The sequence below is a fragment of the Pararge aegeria genome, chromosome 11, assembly GCF_905163445.1.
Source record: "Pararge aegeria chromosome 11, ilParAegt1.1, whole genome shotgun sequence".
NCBI lineage: Eukaryota > Metazoa > Arthropoda > Insecta > Lepidoptera > Nymphalidae > Pararge > Pararge aegeria.
In genome coordinates this window covers 18,854,109-18,872,789 of record NC_053190.1, presented here as the reverse complement: position 1 = coordinate 18,872,789, position 18,681 = coordinate 18,854,109, and the positions used below count along the sequence as shown (strand labels likewise).

Here is an 18,681-nt window from a genome sequence, read left to right as displayed (position 1 = left end):
GTCCTGATTGTGTCTGAAGGGTCTGTCTGCACTGGTTTCAATTACCCATTTTATTTAAGCTGTAGCATACTTTGCTCTCTTAACTGCTGGCCGTGTATTAGTTACTAGGCAGGAGGTGTTATATAAAGCAATATCTAGCGTCCAATCTGTGTCCACAGCAACGTTCGACGTGCGTCCTAAGATCGTCCAATCACAGGACTTGCTTAAACGCGCGCTTCTTTGATTGGTCGCACGCTGGACGCATCTATCCGGTTTGCCTTGCATTGCTCGGACTGACATAGGTCACGGATGGCTGCTGTATTGATCAGTCGTGTTGACCTGCCGCTAACAGCCAGCGGCCGCACGTTGCAGGTGGAAACGCCCGTGCGGTTCCGCACGTCGCCGCCGCTGGAGGCGCTGAAGCCGCGCCGCGCGGGCGCTGCCGCTGCCGCTGCGGCCGAGTGCGGATGCGCGGGCCGCGCGCCCTGCTCGCCGCGCCGCCGCCGTCTGCCGCTGCCGCCGCCGCGCCGCCACCGCCCCGCGCTCGACTTCGACAAGATGCAGCAGGTAACTGCCCTCACATCATACACCTCCCATCTTATAACGAAGAGAGTTTTAATTCATCTCTCTCTCTTTATGTGCCTCTCCACTACTGGAGGTTGGCCGTCAGCTCAGCGAACTTCTTGCGGTCTTGCGCCAAGCGAAACAATGTTTCCACGCTTACGATATTAATCCATTCGCGGATGTTGCGAAACCATGACTTCTTTCTTCAAAAAAAAAAAATTCAAAAATTTAAAATTCATTTATTTCAAGTAGGCCTAATATAAGCACTTTTGAAACGTCAAGTCTGTCTGTGTGTAGTGACTCTACCACCGGTTCAGAAGGCAGATTCTACCGAGAAGAAGCCGGCAAGAAACTCAGCAGTTGCTCTTTTCCAACATTAACAATTTACATTTTACATTTCAAAATTCATTTTTCTATCTTGTGAGAGATGAAAGCGGAGCCGGATGCTTCCAAGCAACCTTGTCATTAAGAAATTCATCAATTGTATAATAACCTCGCTGTAATAAATGTGTTTTAACACATTCTTTAAACTTATGCATTGGTAGGTCCAAAATTACCTTAGGAATCATATTATAAAAGCGTATACTCAGTCCCACAAAAATGACTTCTGCACCTTTCGCAGACGATATGCAGATGTCACTAATTTATGTCCATTTCTTGTAAGTCGACTGTCCACTTATATATATCCACTTTTTGTTTATAAAGACAAATACTATATTGTTATAAATATATTGTGAGGCTACCGTAAGGATACTTATTTCTTTAAATTTTTCACGGAGGGATTCACGTGATTTAAGTTTATATATAGACCGTACAGCTCTTTTCTGCAATATGAATATAGTTTTTATATCAGCAGATTTGCCCCATAATAAGATCCCGTAAGACATCACACTATGAAAGTACGCAAAGTAAACAAGTCTTGCTGTTTCTACGTCAGTAATCTGTCTAATTTTCCTGACGGCGTAGGCAGCCGAGCTTAGTTTACCTGCTAGTGTATCTATATGGGTACCCCACTGAAGCTTACAATCTAAGGTCATGCCCAGAAAAACTGTGGAATCTTCCATTTTTAGTGATTCTCCATTTATAAGCTATCATTTATTATTTTTCTTTTTTTCTTTTTTTTTCCTTTTTTTTTTTTTTTTAAATTATTAACAATGCTTAAAAATAAAATAAAAAACACTATTAAAAATTTATAAAAAAAAAAAAAAAAAAAACTTCCACCTTCCGCTTGCGGGGCTTTTGAATACCCAAGCAACCGGTGGTCAGGGCTCCAGAGTGAGGAACCTCCTCACAATACGCGCCGTTTCAAGGACTACTGCCTTCTGTATCCTACCCTTGATCCAACAACCATTATTATTATTATTATTATTATTATTATTATTATTACACTCTTCCGACACGTCTTTTGCCAAACATATTCTTACAATTCAATATTTATTTTCAAGTAGGCCTAATAAACCTAAGTACTTTTGAATACGATAAAAATAGAATGGAATGTGTTTATTTGCTGTAATGTGATATATATATATCTATCATTATTATGGCTTTAGGAGTCACAAAACTAATTACTTGTATAGTATGCAAAAATTCGTATCATACTAAAATGTCCTACAAACTTGGGCAATCTGCATTGACTCTTGTAGATTTTTGATTGACGCCCTTCATTCAAATAAGCGTATCGCAGAACATATCGTGCTTCGCGATACGCATCGGGGAGTGCCGCACGAAATACATTTTTTTAAACGTATGTTTTGCTTAATGTTGTTGTGGTCCTATCGGAGGTACGCGCACACAACGCGTAGGTACAGCACACGAGGAGCACGGAGGTGCGCGGGGGAGCACGGAGGTGTGCGGGGGACGCGTGAGGTGCATGGCAGCGCATAATGAGCTCGCATGCACGACGTTCCCACGCCCGCACCTAGGGCTGACATTTACAGAACATTTATTCGTACCGAAAACACGCGAAGAACCTAAAAATCAAGGTAGTCGATCGTGACTGCCGCAGAAAGCGGAAAAGCCTTACCCTTATCCCTTAGCACGAGATCGATACTCTCACAATCCTGAAGCTGTTTCGAGTATTGGCACGTTAGAAAGTTAAATTTGTTGACAGTTCTACAATTTGTGCTCTAAGGCAGAACGTTTGTAGAATAAAAGATTGTAGTAGATACATACAAAATTAACAAATTTAAAACGAGTGAAATAAGATCAATTATTCTATCTGAAACTAAGGGGGTTTAGCCAAATCTTATCCTCCGGCGCTTCTCACTAACACCTGATAACGATCACACACTTACTTCCACAGTCCACCGCCACTACCTCCCACCCGAGCTGCCCACCTGTCTTGCTCTGATTCAAAAAGCCTTTATAAATTAGAGTGTCATGCTCATATCAATTTATGTAAAATCACAATTATGCAAAAACTATAAGATTGGTAATTTAGATGGTACACTAGCAAAGTTTGAGTGCGACAGTGTCGGCTTCGTCGACAAATTGCAAGTGCTATGAACCGAGTTATGTTGAAAGTCATACACAGGGCAAAATTAGCAACATGGTAATCCATAACAGAACCTTCGTATCCGATAGGATTATCAAGTCTGAAAGATGGTCGATGGGTCAGATCTGTTGTAAAAGAAAGTCCTATGTTCAGCTGTGGACGCTTGTACACTCGTGATAATGATGATTGAACATGCGTTAAGAAAAAGCCTTCCCGAGATTGCTGCCAGCCCTGAGCCCGTCCGCCCGCGGCACGCAGGGCTACAAAGACTATATAGAACGGGAATAAAGGGTAAATGACGGTTTCAATATTTACTGGCTAGCTGTTGCCCTCGACTTCCTTTGCATTTGTTTTTCTATAAAAGGATGCAAATAGTATTAGTAGACCATTATGAGACAGAGCTCGCCTGGGGAAGTACCTACTACCATTATTCTGCTGTTAAGCAGAATTGCAATTCTGTGTTATAGTCTGAAGAGTAGTTGCCGGTGTTATAACAGGCGCATAAGGTTTAACACCTACGCTTTCGATTGATGGACCCTGGGCGGCACTTTGCAAGATGTTTTCTTTGAATGCCCTGCGAAGTGTTTTTCCCACGTGTCGTGATGAAGACCGCGGTATTTGGAACTCCCTACAAAACAATAGTTCATTAGTGGAAGTCCATCGGTTGGTACGCTGTTGATGATGATAACTAAGCAGGTTGAAGCTTCCGCTATCAATTTGCAGGTGATATTTTCGAAGATTCCGATCGATCTAGAAAGTTCTCTTCCTTTATATAAGTGATCATTCGAAGCTACAAATGACTAATAGAGCTATGTTTCTTTACTTAAGCACACTTGAGCAAAACATATGTTTTAACAATAAAACATATGTTTTCCATATTGACCCATATATAGAGGTATAAAGGGTAAGGGACTCAAAACTGACTGGAAGCCAAAAAATCCCTTTGTTTCATTAAAATTCTGTCCAGTAGATATTATAAGTTTTGTCTGGTGAGAGGATTGGGTCGAGGCTAGTTACCACTCTACCCAAGAAATTTTACGTTTCGGTACGATGCCGCGTTAAACGGATTATGTTTTATAACTGTTAGATTGTCTAACTGTAATCCCCCTAACTAAGTCCGTTACCATTTTAGGCTTCCATCTTATTATCACTTACCACCGTGTGAGATTCCAAGCAAGGGCTAACTTGTAGAGAAATAAAAAAAAACAAAACTTTAAATTATAAAGTACTGCCACACCTATCCAACCTCCGAGACCGACTTAAATGCATAATTATTTATTCATAAGATACATCAACGCGGTATTACAACAAAATCAATATTAACAATTAAATATAGTATGAATTGTTAATTATTGTATATTAAGATTATAACTTAACAATAATGATAACTTATTATTATTTCAAGCGGACCCGCGCGACTTCGTCCGCGAATGATCCGTCTTCAAAAAATATGTTGTCGCGGACTGTTTTATAGAACTTTAAAGAAACAACAATTCCGACAATTCCGATATACTTACTACATACTTCCGTCGTTTGGCGTAACGTTTAACGTTCACAAATCTCACGGATCAGAACCTCTTAAAAAGGATATTTTTTGCAGTTTTTGCAACATTTCTCATTAATGATAGTAGCGTGATGTTATATAGCCACAATTGTTACTACAAATTGAAAAAAAAAAACGGAACAGCATTTTCTGAGATTAGCGCGTTCAACCAAACAAATTTTAAAAGCTTTAAATTATAATATTTAGGTATTGTGCCTATACAAAAAACCACGTCAATCTTAAACTCCGTTGCACCGATTTTGAAAGACAAATGCGGAAAAAATTGTGATGCTATCCTGTAGAAGCTGTTTGCTTTTCCGGGATAAAAAGAAGCCTACGAGCTATTCCAGACTATATTGTAGGTATCTCTGCCAGATTTCAGCCAAATCGGTTCATTCGTTGTGGCGTTAAAGCATAACAAATATCCATACATACATCCAACCATCCATGCATCTATCCTCACAAACTTTCGCATTTATAAAATATTAGTAGGTTTTTTTCATTCGATCGTTGTCCCTTATGCCTTGCGACTTGATCTCCGACAATATTCATCAGATCTTCATTAAATTAGACAATACATACTTGGTATCACTACAAACAGACAGACTTGACGTTTCAAAAGTGCTTATATTAGGCCTACTTGAAATAAATGAATTTTGAATTTAGAATTTTTGAATTTTAGTATACAATGTCAAATAAAAAAAGGATTAATAAAATCGGTGCAAATTTAATGGAGATATATTTATAAAAAAAAAATCCCATTTCCTGGAGGAAACTTATCGTTTATCGGGATAAAAAGTATCCTATATGTTGACCCGGGATATCAGCTACCACTGTACAAAATATTATTTCAATCCGTTCAGTAGTTTTCACTTGATGCCCGGACAGACAGACAGACAGACAAAAATTAAATAAAAATCTGTTTTGGACTCAGTATTATAAAGCATCCCCCGGTCAAAATTTTTAAAATATATTAAATGTACAGAAATCTTCCAGTTACAGTTTTATTATAAGTATAGATTATCTCCATCTTCGGTTTAAAAACTAATAAATTATAGCTACTTGGGTAAGGTAATTACCAGATTTTTCATTTATTTTTCGCAATTACACATATTTGTAAATAGTTTCATCCTTCAAAGTTTCAATACATTAATAATTTCCAAGAACAATCCCTACAAAAAGGGAGCCATAACGAAATTGCCACATCTATAAAGTTTTGTGAAATTGATACGAAGTGAAGTCTACGTTACTTTCGGGTAAGTCTACCGATTTGGTATATTTTTTATGTACCTAAGTAACTGATTAAGGTACTGATTACCTAAGGTACTCATTTTGATTAAGATATGTGTAGTGACTTTAAAAGTCTGTTTAAAACATTTTTATAAATAATGCTGAAAACAATTCAAACTCACTTATAAAAGATTTAAACAGTAGAAAAACCAAAGTAATGAATAGTAAGCTAAAAAAAGAAAGTAGAAAAATATTGACATGTTTATACCTGCATGGCTAGCATGCGCAGGAGACGACTCCCCCGGGGAAAGGACATTTATCTTCTCCCACAGCTTTATCAACTCTCGGAGCATTGGCGCTAAAGTGGAAATAAAATTCAAATAATATATGTGCAATTATAAACGGGGGTAAACTTCTCCTATTCCATGTTCCCACGTTAAATACATCTCTTGCCAGGGGATATAATCGGGGAATATAATTTTTGTCTCCGCCTGTGCTAGCCCTGCTGCGGAACATTTAGTTGTTGGCTTAAATAATTAATTTGATTCATTTTACACAATGCAGTCAAGAGTTATCTCTTAGAAAAAATAGTTTAAAATAACCTTCGGGGCAGTCTTGGGGAACTGGCGATAGAAGTGAAAAATATGTAACTTGTTTTTAGAATCACTAAAAATGGAAGATTCCACAGTTTTTCTGGGCATGACCTTGGATTGTAAGCTTCAGTGGGGTACCCATATAGATACACTAGCAGGTAAACTAAGCTCGGCTGCCTACGCCGTCAGGAAAATTAGACAGATTACTGACGTAGAAACAGCAAGACTTGTTTACTTCGCGTACTTTCATAGTGTCATGTCTTACGGGATCTTATTATGGGGCAAAGCTGCTGATATTGAAACTATATTCATATTGCAGAAAAGAGCTGTACGGTCAATATATAAACTTAAATCATGTGAATCCCTCCGTGAAAAATTTTAAGAAATTGGTATACTTACGGTAGCCTCACAATATATTTATAACAATATAGTATTTGTAAGACAACATATTAGTCTTTATAAACAAAAAGTGGATATAAACAGTCGACTTACAAGAAATGGTCATAAATTAGTGACATCTGCATATCGTCTGCGAAAGGTGCAGAAGTCATTTGTGGGATTGAGTATACGCTTTTATAATATGATTCCTAAGGTAATTTTGGACCTACCAATGCATAAGTTTAAAGAATGTGTTAAAACACATTTATTACAGCGAGGTTATTATACAATTGATGAGTTTCTTAATGACAAGGTTGCTTCCATCATCAAGCATCCGGCTCCGCTTTCATCTCTCACAAGATAGAAAAATGAATGTTAAAATGTAAAATGTAAAATTTTGATGTTGGAAAAGAGCAACTGCTGAGTTTCTTGCCGGCTTCTTCTCGGTAGAATCTGCCTTCCGAACCAGTGGTAGAGTCACTACACACGGACAGACTTGACGTTTCAAAAGTGCTTGTATTAGGCCTACTTGAAATAAATGAATTTTGAATTTTTTGAATTTTGAATTTTTGTTAATTGACTAGTTTATGTTGATTATTAACGCCAAAAATAATTCAAAAAAACAGTATCCATATAGCTCATGGGAAGGGTTCGGTGACGACGACGAGAGTTCCATGATTTTTATTCACCTAACACGCCTAAAGAAGTTTCACTTCTACAAACCTCATGTGAAATAAATAGGGTTGGCACCACCGGCTGCCCGTCCTTAACCAACAGAATACTAATATCACGTCCCACGCTCAGCCCTCGTTAGCCCGCACCAAGTCAATGGAGCGTCGCGCGCCATTGAACACTCGTCAATGGCGACATTCCTTGCGCGCGCAGACCAGCCGCGCCGCCTCCCCCCCGTACAAGGCCCGACGTGGAATCAAAACGCTTTTTTGCCCCAACTCCAGGCTATAAGGCGAGTTACATACTCGTGGAGAGGATCAAGTAAGCATCATAGTCGTGGTGCGAGATCCAGCTCCGGCTCGGATTGATTCCCTCAACATAAAGTTCGAGTGCCTACAAAGGCTACAAGCCATATTATAGTCCCAATTCAAAAAAAACTCTATTCAAGAAGGCATTTTTGACGTTGCGTCGTCTTTACATACCTCCTATATCCGTAAACTAAAACTAAAGCAACGAGGGTTCCAAACGCGACTTGTTCTAAAAATAAGTCTAAAACAAGGTTAGCCAAGTGCTATTTTTGGGATCACCATCTCACAAATTAAAGCAATAACGTATTAGTATCGGTTATTACTATAATATGTCATTTATAAGCTTACATTTAATATATTTGAAGTCATTACTACAGTCATGTGTGGAATTGAAAATCTTCTGTTTCAAGTTAAATAGATTAGAAGTCTGCAATAAGAATTTCTTACATAAAATAATAATTTTTTAAATTTTTGGGCAATAAATCAGGATATCGTGCTCTGTCGTGGTCCATAACACTCGACCAGCGGGTAGGCACGTGTATAGCCGGCTTAATATACACGCCTCACGTATGGGCATAGAGTTTTCAATGCATTATTGATATAGTTTCTGCCGGTAGGAGTTTTTGCCGGTAATTGGCTTGCGGAAAATATCTACGATTGCGGCGCAAGTACAATGTACCGACTTGTTTCTATTCTAGATTATTCTTGATTGGCCATTTATCAATCGACACCACAACAAGGTAAGCATACCTATTACTACCACTTCATCATTTTTTTATTTATAGTAATAATTGACGTGGAATCGGCACTGGGCCAGCGTGGTGGACTTCTCATTCTTAGGAGACCTGTTGTTGGTCGGTAATGATGATAGGCAGGGCAACAATTTGCAGACCGTCCTAGCGCAACGGTGAGCGCTGTGAATTTAAGTAGGAGGTCCCGGGTTCGGTATGCGATTATATAATTTCTGTTTTTCCTGTTTTGGTCTGGTGGGAGGCTTCGGCTGTGGCTAGTTACCACCCTACCGACAAAGACGTGCCGCTTAGTTATTTAGTGTTCCGGTGCGATGTCGCGTAGAAAGGTAGAAACCGATTAGGGGTATGACTACCATACTCCGTAGCTGGTTAGCCCGCTATCATTTAGAGAGATTGCAGGCAAGGGCTAACTGAATGAATTGAACAAGTCCTACCTACAAAGCCGCCCTGTACATAAATCTGAGGCGTAATAGATGTTAAGTCTCATGCACCTCAAATTACATCGTTCTTCAGACCGGAACTCAGCAATCTGTTTGGTGACAGAAATAAGCATGGCAGTAGTACCGCCTCGGACGAGCTTTGTCACATAAAGCTCCACAACTACTAAATTCTAACCATTGATTATTGAATTAATGATATCAACCGGGCCACTACCGGCCCACTTCAGGGCACGGGTCTCCCCAGATTGAGAAGGGTTAAGGCTGTGTGTGTCAATAAACTACCAATTGACATCTTGGAGATGTCTCTTAAAAAGTTCATAGTTTGTATTAAACGTAAGCTTATAGAAAAGTCCTATCTTTATATATATATTTCTTGTGTGCGTGTGTATGTCACTGAACTCCTCCTAGACGGCTGGACCGATTTGAATGAATTTTTCGGTATGCGTTTGGGTGGCACCCTGGATGGTTTAGATTAACAAATCAGCACGACAGATGGCGCTGGGGTCCGCTAGTTATAGTATAAAGGACTACGTAAACGATAAAAAAGCTTGGGTGTAAATTATTGCTCTAATCAGGTTGCTCTTCTAATAATTTAAAATGACATTGTGAGATGGTGATAACAAAAAAAAAACCACCCGGCTAAGTTTGTTGTGGGCTTCTTCTTAGACCTGGACGCGTTTGGAACCCTCGTAGCTTTAGTTTTAAGTTTAAGAATGTGGTTATCGCCATCATCTCACTACCGTGTCATTATGTACGCATCAAAAGTGCCACCTGTGGGCACCTACTTGAATAAAGATATTTTTGACTTTGACTTTGACTTTTGTGATCCGCCACGCTGGCCCAGTGCCGATTGGAGGTCGTCAATTATTGTTATAAAAAAAAATTATGAATTGGTAGTAATAGGGTGCTTAACTCATTGCGATGTCGATTCATACCACAATGAGAAGGGTTTTAGGCCGTAGTCCGCCACGCTGGCCCAGGGCGAATTGATGGGGATTCACATGTCTTTGAGAACATTATGTCGAACTCGTAAAATTAAATAATTGACTCCTTTTGATCCTTAAAGTTAAAAAATATAAATTTTTTTGTTGACACAAATTATTTCGTTCAGATAAAAGTATTCTTCTCTAAAAGTCAAGAAGTTTCACATACACCCTTACTATATCCGCTACGTACCTATGCCAATAAATGGGCAAATAAATGGCTCTTAACCGTCAAATAATAAGATTTACGCATAATAGTAGATTGTGCAACTAGTGCATAAGTACTATACATCTACACTCGCCTTCGGTTCGGAGTAAACATTTCTGATAAATTCTGTGTTTTGTGACAGTATATACCACAGTCTGCTTTTCACTTCAAGGGCGCGGAAACCTGTTCGAGGTCTAGGATTTGATTGCTGGGTCTGATCAAAAATTTAATATTCAAGTCGAGGATCGGTCTGGCAGATTATAGCAAATTAAGCTTGGTGTTGAATATCATTATGAATTGTTTAACAGACATTTTATGAATGCCGTTCACGACAATCCTCTCCATAAACGGATTGGTGATGTTGGCGGCCGAGTGGGCGGCTGAAGTGTGTACGAGTTTACTATTTAACTTGTTAATTGTCATCGTATACAGAGATATGGTAATGACAATGACTAGTTGTTTACCTACGATGAAAATGCGTCTGTATATTCTTTTGGCTTTAGTGGTTTGTATACGTGTGTGCTTTTGTTACCATATTTCTGAAACGGAGCTCTCATTATCCATAACACGCATGTGACGATAAATTTATCAATGTTGCATGAAAATATACGTCAAAACTTCGAATCAGGGTCTCGGGTCGATACGGTTTTTGTGATCTATGCTTTATCAGAGTAGGTACTTACTCGTGAATAACCTACCTGGCTCCTTAAATAACCTGCTCTCAGGTTGGTAATGCACACAATTAACACAACAAACTGATTAGACACAAAATTCAATAAGCTAAGAGCAGAACCCAACTAGGTGCAAAAACTATTCAGTTATACAATAGTCTATCATAGGAAATACTTACGGAACAGTCATTTTAAGATTTAAAAAACAATTAAGATAACATTACAGAAATGTCACGAATTTAGATAAATATGTAATAATTTTAACAGTATAAATTAGGTATAAGTTCCGTTAAACGTCAACAGTTTGTTCTATTGGAGAAAAACCTAAGGTAGGCCACCAAATAGTGATAAGTGGGCTTGGAATCAGAATCCGATAATAACTGCTTCAAGGTCTTGAAAATATCATATGTTTACTTCAAGTATAAATATAGCACCACTTAAAAGACTCACTACTTTAAAACGCTTTTTTCTTTCTGTGGCGTGGCTTGAAACCGCCTTACGCGATTCATATCAAATGTGATAGCATCGTGGAGGATGTAACATCTCTCTTTCCTTTGACACAAGAGGCCAGTGCCTCGATATTAGGTATTAACAGTCTAAAGACTCTTATACAATTTATATAGGTATGCGACCTACTTCATAAAATAATATAATACGACATCAACAAATAGTCCATTACTTTGCTGGCATTTATGAGACAATATAATCACTACGTTTGGTGCCATTAATACTAATCTACAATGTTTGCAAATGGCAGTTTAATATTCGCGACGTGAAGTACCTAACCATGCTCTGCGCATAACATCTTACGTCTTTCGCCATACTTGTAATCCATTTGGCGTGTCGTTATTGTTTGTACGTCTTATTTGAATTTTGATTATATTTTAACCACAGCCAGAAGCTCACCAATAGGCATGATGACAATAAGAAAGAGTCAACAAATATTGGATTAATATAATGATATGTACCTATACGAATAACTACATGCTAATACATAAATCTGACTACACAAACACAATAATACTAATTAGGGTAGGCTACACTAATTTCATGGATTTGATGAGAAATTTTAATTTAGGAGATATTCTAAGAATTTGAATCAAATATATCATTTCTTGTACGGTCGTTCGTCCTTATGTTCCCCAAACACTATGACCAATGCTACTAGAGGCAGAGAGTTATCTTCAAGGCAGGAGAACTTTTATATGTATATTACTTACTTGTTAGTTCACTGCTGAGTTTCTTGCCTGCTCTTCTCAGTGGAATCAGCCTTCCGAACCGTTGGTTGAGCCACTAGAAACAAACTGACTTGACGTTTTAAAACTTGAAATAAATGAATTTTGAATGTGTGAATGTGCCTGTTGCAGCTGAAGGTGGGCGGCGGCGGCGTGCGCTCGTGGCGCGCGGTGGGCGGCGCGCACGGCGGCGAGCTGTCCGTGTTCTGCTGGTGATGGCCCCCCGCCCCGCCGCGCCCCGCAGGTACCCGCGCCCCGCGCCCCGCGCCCGCACAGCGCTGCCCCGCCATATCCGCATCGCACAGTAGCAGCACAGGCACGCTGCCCGACTCCGAAGTATTCCTTTCGTAACTTCGTAGACAACGAGCTAAAAGTTTGCGTTACTCTGTTGCGAAGGAAGCCTGGGTACGATAGACTCGGGAGGCATTTTTCAGATTGGAATTGTATGAATTGTTTATAGTAATAATTGACACAAAGATTGATGAAAAGCGGAAATAGCCTAGTGGGTGAGGCTTCGGCATACCTTTAGGGGAAACGTTGTCGTTTCGCACCTCTAACTTTTCGGAGTTATGTGCGCTTTAAATTTAACCAATTTAAATACCACTTGCATTAAAAGGCAAAGGAAAACATCGTTCTCAAAGGGATGTGGAATCTACCTATCCGCACTTGGCGGCACTTGGATTACGGCCTGAACCCCCATTGTTTCGAGAGGAAACCCGTGCCCTGTGCCCGGTGCCCAACACCTATAAACAGAACAACAGTTCGCAGGGCATGCAAAAAAACACGTTGCAAATAGCCGCCCTGTGTCCGTCAACTTGAGATGTAGGTGTTAAGCCCATGTGCCTGTAATTGTTATTCGACTCTACAGGCTAACAGGCTGCTGTCCAGTAGTAGTGTAGTTTCAGCGCTTTAATACGAGTGTCCGAGGAACTAAACTAAAGCTTTACATTATTAGTTCCACCGACGCTCGTGCCACGACAGCGCAGGGCTCAGGTCCGCTAACGCGCGCGTTTGTTGCAGAGGCGGCCCATATCAGGTTAAAGCGACTCGGCGCGCCCGTCCGAGTGGTCGAGTTCCTTTAATTGCACTCAAATAATGATCAAAGTACAAACTTACTAATACTATTATATCGAGCGCGTTCGCCGCGCTCGCCGCATTCGCCGACCGAATGTAGTTTTTGGAAATATTTACTCGTTTTGAATACTGTGTTTAAATTATTGCCACTTGTAATCGGTTTCGGATGTTTGTATTTGTAGTCGGACGCGACGGGACCTCTCTCCCGCGTCCGACCGGACGGGAGGTGGATCGTACTCACGGTGCGATGCGTCGGTAGACACTAAACAAATTGTTTTAATTAGTCGATGTGACGCGGTGTTGTATTCACGGAGCACTCGACGCGATGTCGACGTGCCGAATTTTGGAGAAGAATTTCACGAGATGCGGGTTTCTTCTCCGAGGTTTCCTTTACACGATTTTGACAGAAAAAAAAGATACTTTTCAAAGAAAAAAGTGTCATAGAATAGACTTACATATAATATAGTTGTCCTAATAATAAAACATGTATGTCGTATTAGTTGTAACTTGTAACCGTACGCCCGTAAGCGCGCTCCCCGTATAGCTCGCGTCAGGCGAAACCCGCATCGCGTGAATCGGATTATAGGAGGTGACGTATCGGTAGAATCGCCTCGGCTTTGATCTCGAATTGCGACTGAGCGGCTCGATGCTAGTGTGGGATCGAGAACTGAACCTTCATTATCGAATTTGCACACTTGCACTGTCAAGTATCGAAACACGTGAATTGATTAAAAATTATGTTTATTTAGCTAAAGTTCCGCTAGGAGCGCTGTTAAAACTTGTGGGCTAACTTACACCAAGGTCACTCTAACATTAGTATTTCATACTTTTAAACGACTGTCCCATTGCGTGTGTGCAAATGTCATTCTAAGGGTAATGTCAACTCGTACCTCCCCAACTCTATCGATCGAGTCGCGCGTGATTCCATAATAGATTATCAAAATATTTTTATCATTTTTAAAATGTCAATTGATATGAACACGATGCGCTGCCTTTTGTGCAATATGGATGGATTTTGTGGGATTTGTAAGATGTTTTATAATATTTGGAAGCGGAGGACGTCGTTGCGTTGGGAAATAGGCTCCAAAGGCCTAGAACCCAAAGCCGCAAAGCCAGTTAGAAATAAGCGCGCGAACGCAACGACACCCCTCCCCTGTCACTGTGACAGCTGGCAGGTGACAGAGTTGTAATGGCGCGCTCGTAGTTCGTACAATATATTGGTTGTACCTAGTTGTAACTTATGTTAGTAGTTTATTTAGCAGGGCTAATTCTGTTACTCTTGTTGTGTTATAAACGAAAATGAAAAAAAAAATAATATAAAAAATGTGGTGCGAGTGGATACAAGTGAATTTAACGATAAAGACATTTAACAAATTTTCAAATTAATACGATAAAAGTACTAAGACTTTTTTAAAAATCGCTTGGATAAAGATTGTATGTACATAGTGTTAAGTTACGTAGGGTTCGAAGGTGTACTTCCGACTATCCTTTAGAGCCAGTCTGCCATATAAACTGCGGGTACATCAAACTGACCCTTGAACCCATTTTGCGATGGTTACTAGTAGAACGTAATTAAACCCTAGAGCGACGCGATGTTTGATTTATGAATTAGGATTTCGTAACAGGTTTACCTTATCTCTCCCCCAGGGAACAGGTTCGCAGATTTATTGGGGGATATATATAGGGATATAGGATTAGTTCAAATTAAGACACCCTTCGTGGACAAGCATTGACAGGCACCGCAGACCAGCTTCTCCTACGTTGGTAGAAGTCTAACCGTGGGGGTACAGGGTCGCATGAAAGAGAGTGAAAGAAAGAATGCTCCAAGTCCAACTGCTCTGGCAAGTAACAAGTACGAGTAATAGGTATACCGACCAAGGGGTTTTTTATGGCCTATAACTATTAGCACATAGAATGATTATGTGTTATATATCTATGCCAGGGGAATTAATTATCCTCATTTTAACTGAAGACTGCAGGGCAGTCTTTTGTAAGGATTTTCACCCTCCACGGTCCTTGCGCCGTGCTTTGGTCAACATGACATTGACTTGGTTTGGTGAACATGACTATGTTCACCTGTCAAACGACAAATAGATAGTCCTTCTTAATACGAAGCAGAACATAATGGAGAGGTTTTAGCCAATCGGGAAGGTTGCAACCATCGCATTCGGTGCTAGGAGTAATGGAGTCCTATGTCGGCATCAGTCGGTGGAAGCATAGTATTTGAGAATCCTATTTTACATAGTGCTAGCAGTGAAAACACATTCAATAGTTCCTTCATAAAAATAAGCAAACACGCCTAATTCTTGACTAAGTAAATGCAGTTATTGAAAGGATTAACTTAAAACTTTGGCATCAGTTCAATTCGTGACTTTCGATTTTCTAATGTTACTAGTTCGATTTAACATAGGTATATTAAGATATACCTAACTTATGTTGGCAGCTCTAAATAATATACCATTATTTCAACTGAGGACCGATTGTAGTTATTTAACTATGTTTTGTTTAGAAATAAACAGCTGAATGGGCACCATTCTCTTGAAATCTAGAAATCTACACGAAGTAATGGTGGTAATTCGTCAGTAATTACCTACACAAATATCTGAACTGTCAGAGAAACATAGCGCTTTTTCTAGAGGAAACATTATGAACAGAATAGCATCTCTTTAGATCTGTCAATTCCGATTAAAGCTTAATATACAATTTTATGAACACTGTCGCTAATTGATTTGATGTCACATTGATAGTCTAAATTAATGGCCGTCCTAGGACTCCTAGAAATACCTGATTCGCAAACCATCTGGAACTAATTAGAGGTGGCTTGCAGCCACTGACTAGGAGCAGCAAACGAAAAAACATAGAAGCATAGAAAAGGGTATGGCTCAAAAATTAACGAAAACAGCCTCGGTAGGAGTTGCTTATGAAGTGTGCCCCGCATTCACTTCGCTAGTCACAATGCTGACAGATTAACTGCCGGCCAATCACGGCTGGTCCCGTACTGCATGACATATAGTAGAACCAATCATGGATTATGCGATTCAATTCATGGCGCGTGCGCATATAGTTTGATTCGTGTTGGATGACAATTTCTCATAAAGGGCGACTTCTGTTTTTTCGTTCGCTTACCAAGAGTCGATTTTACAGCTATAGCTGACAAGTTCAGAGAGAATTGATAATATGTGTAACTACCGCCGTTTCATGCAGCGTTGACTGAGCTCCGCGATAGTCGGAGCTACACCTAAGTGCAGTCTAGATGTAGTAGGTATAACAAATTGTATGGCGGAGGCGCTCGGCGCCTGCTCTTTTGTTAACATTTCTTTTGTGTTATTTTTATTTCCGCTGAAGTTTATTTACTGACACGGCCATGTTGTTTCCGACCTGTGAGCCATCCCTGCGAGCCATACAACTAGCGCTACAGTCTACGTCGCGAAAGTTGAACTGAGGTGTTAAAAACTGAGTTTCTTCACCTTACACATCCGCAATAACCAGATAAATCTGCGTAGGTACATTTGCGACTTAATAGCTAACTACTTACAAATCGCTTGAAACACACTACGTAATATTCACTCCCTATGTGGAGTCCCTCCCAACATTTGTGCGTAGTGTTTAGAATCTGCTCGGTGTTTCTTGACAGCGGCGCTTAGATAAATTTTGCATTTTCATTGTATATGTACAATCTGGAAAACAAATGAATTATTGGATTGTTACGGTTTTATCCAACGCTGCTTTCGGCTGAACTGAAGAACTCAAACAACATTGCTGATTATATCAAAAAATTGACTTTTGCGCTTCAAGTTTCGTGACGATAACTGTAGCCAGATTCTCTATTAACATTGAAATCAAAATAATTATTTGCAATTTGTGACATAATTATACTTGTTGTTTAGAAGTGTCAAATTTGAAGTCACAAAATGTATTTTCATACGAATTCAATGTCCTACAGGATCAAAGAGTTTACCGATAAGTTTCGCAATCGTTCATGCTGAATATTTGTGGCAAGATGCTTAGCGATTCACACTAGTTACGGAAGTAATTTAAATATAAAGAAATACATACCCAACCACATACTACACGCGCACGTTTAGCATAAGACGGGTGCCGTCGGAGTGGCAACAAACAACACCCCGTTGACACAAGTCTGAACTGCACTAATAATTACTACCGCAACACGTAGCGTGCCGACATCGCGTCGTGTCAGTTTGGTGTTGGGCATGTTTTTGCCATAAACGTTTGCAAAACTCACAGTAGCTCTTCTAGTTTTAACCTTTTGCTGTCAAATTTTGATTTCTGTACTCATTTTTTTTTACCATATGTACTTGAAAATAATTCTTGCATCTTTGCTGCATTTGAATGCGAAATTACCTCCAAAAAAAATCCGCACGCCTTTGTCAAAAACGTACGATATAAAAAAAAATGCAAAAAAATTTTTACACTTTTGTCTACTTTATTAAAAAAAATCATACATAATGCAGAAATAATATAGTAGGTACAGTGGGTTACTATCGACTCGAATTTTGTAAATAAAGGTCTAAACTAAGGTCTATTTCTGTTTCAAAACTAATTATTGAAACATTATTCGAGAAGTACAATAAAAAAATATTGACGCTGCTTTCGTTGGACCTAAACAAACTAAATTATAAATTGCTAAAATCTCTTAAAGAAGTGTCAAGCTTTTCACACAGTTCTGTAGTACCTACACAAATCTATAAACTAAACTAAATTATTGACAGGTCTAAAAGAAGTAGCAACTGTCCTTTTCACACTATATCCCAAAAGATTCCCACTTTTCAGATATGTCAATTTAGTTTCGAGTACATTACATAGTATCTAGCAAGGAGTTTGCTTAGATTATGTAAACCTTAAAACAAAATACGAGTTGATGTAGATCCAGAGACCTTAGAGCAAATAATCAAGTTAAACATGACACCAGTAGGACATCAATCCGCATAAATCAGGATTTTTTTTTATTAGTCTTCATTTATCCACTCTGTGGTTATCGCATCTGGTACTGGCTGAAATTATAGTACCTTGTCTCTATTTTTAAGCGACTATCCAAAAATTAAGTTTAATGTGTGTTGTGGTATCTTTAGAATCCTTACATCCTCTCCAGTGACCCTATAACAATCGTGTTTTGAAAGATATTCAATATGGCGGCCATAAAGCGTCATTCTCAAATGAAAAAAAATCGTAGTGTTGATAATAAAAAACGCTGCATCAATTTCAAATATGGTGTTTTGGTCAGATAAATTGAGACAATCGTTATAGATTTGTGCAGATGAATGCCAACGGATGTCACCTTTGTTTACTTGACAGCTTGTTCTTAGGGCTCCTCTCAGTCTCGCATTCAGCGGCAGTGGTATAAGGTTATTGGCTGACGTGACAGCAAACAGGCTCGCAGCGACACGCTGCGACCAACGTCAGCGGTATTTACAAGATGATTTATATTATGTTTTATATACTGAATTAACAAGCGTAATAAAGAGTGAGCAATGGCACATCTTATATTGTTGTTTTATTTCCCCTTCCTGCGGAAAATGAGTTCACCTCCGCACGGATA

General features: G+C 39.4%; 1 protein-coding gene across 1 annotated transcript in view; it reads left to right on the top strand.

The window, feature by feature from the left end:
• LOC120627315 overlaps positions 1-18,626 on the top strand; it is a 79,781-nt gene extending 61,155 nt beyond the window's left edge. Inside the window, exons 6-8 of the mRNA XM_039895280.1 lie at positions 352-546; positions 12,183-12,294; positions 13,071-18,626. Coding sequence (XP_039751214.1) covers positions 352-546; positions 12,183-12,266 — 279 coding nt within the window. The 3' untranslated portion in view covers positions 12,267-12,294; positions 13,071-18,626. The remainder of the gene's footprint in view (positions 1-351; positions 547-12,182; positions 12,295-13,070) is intronic.
• The last annotated feature ends 55 nt before the right edge of the window (positions 18,627-18,681 follow it).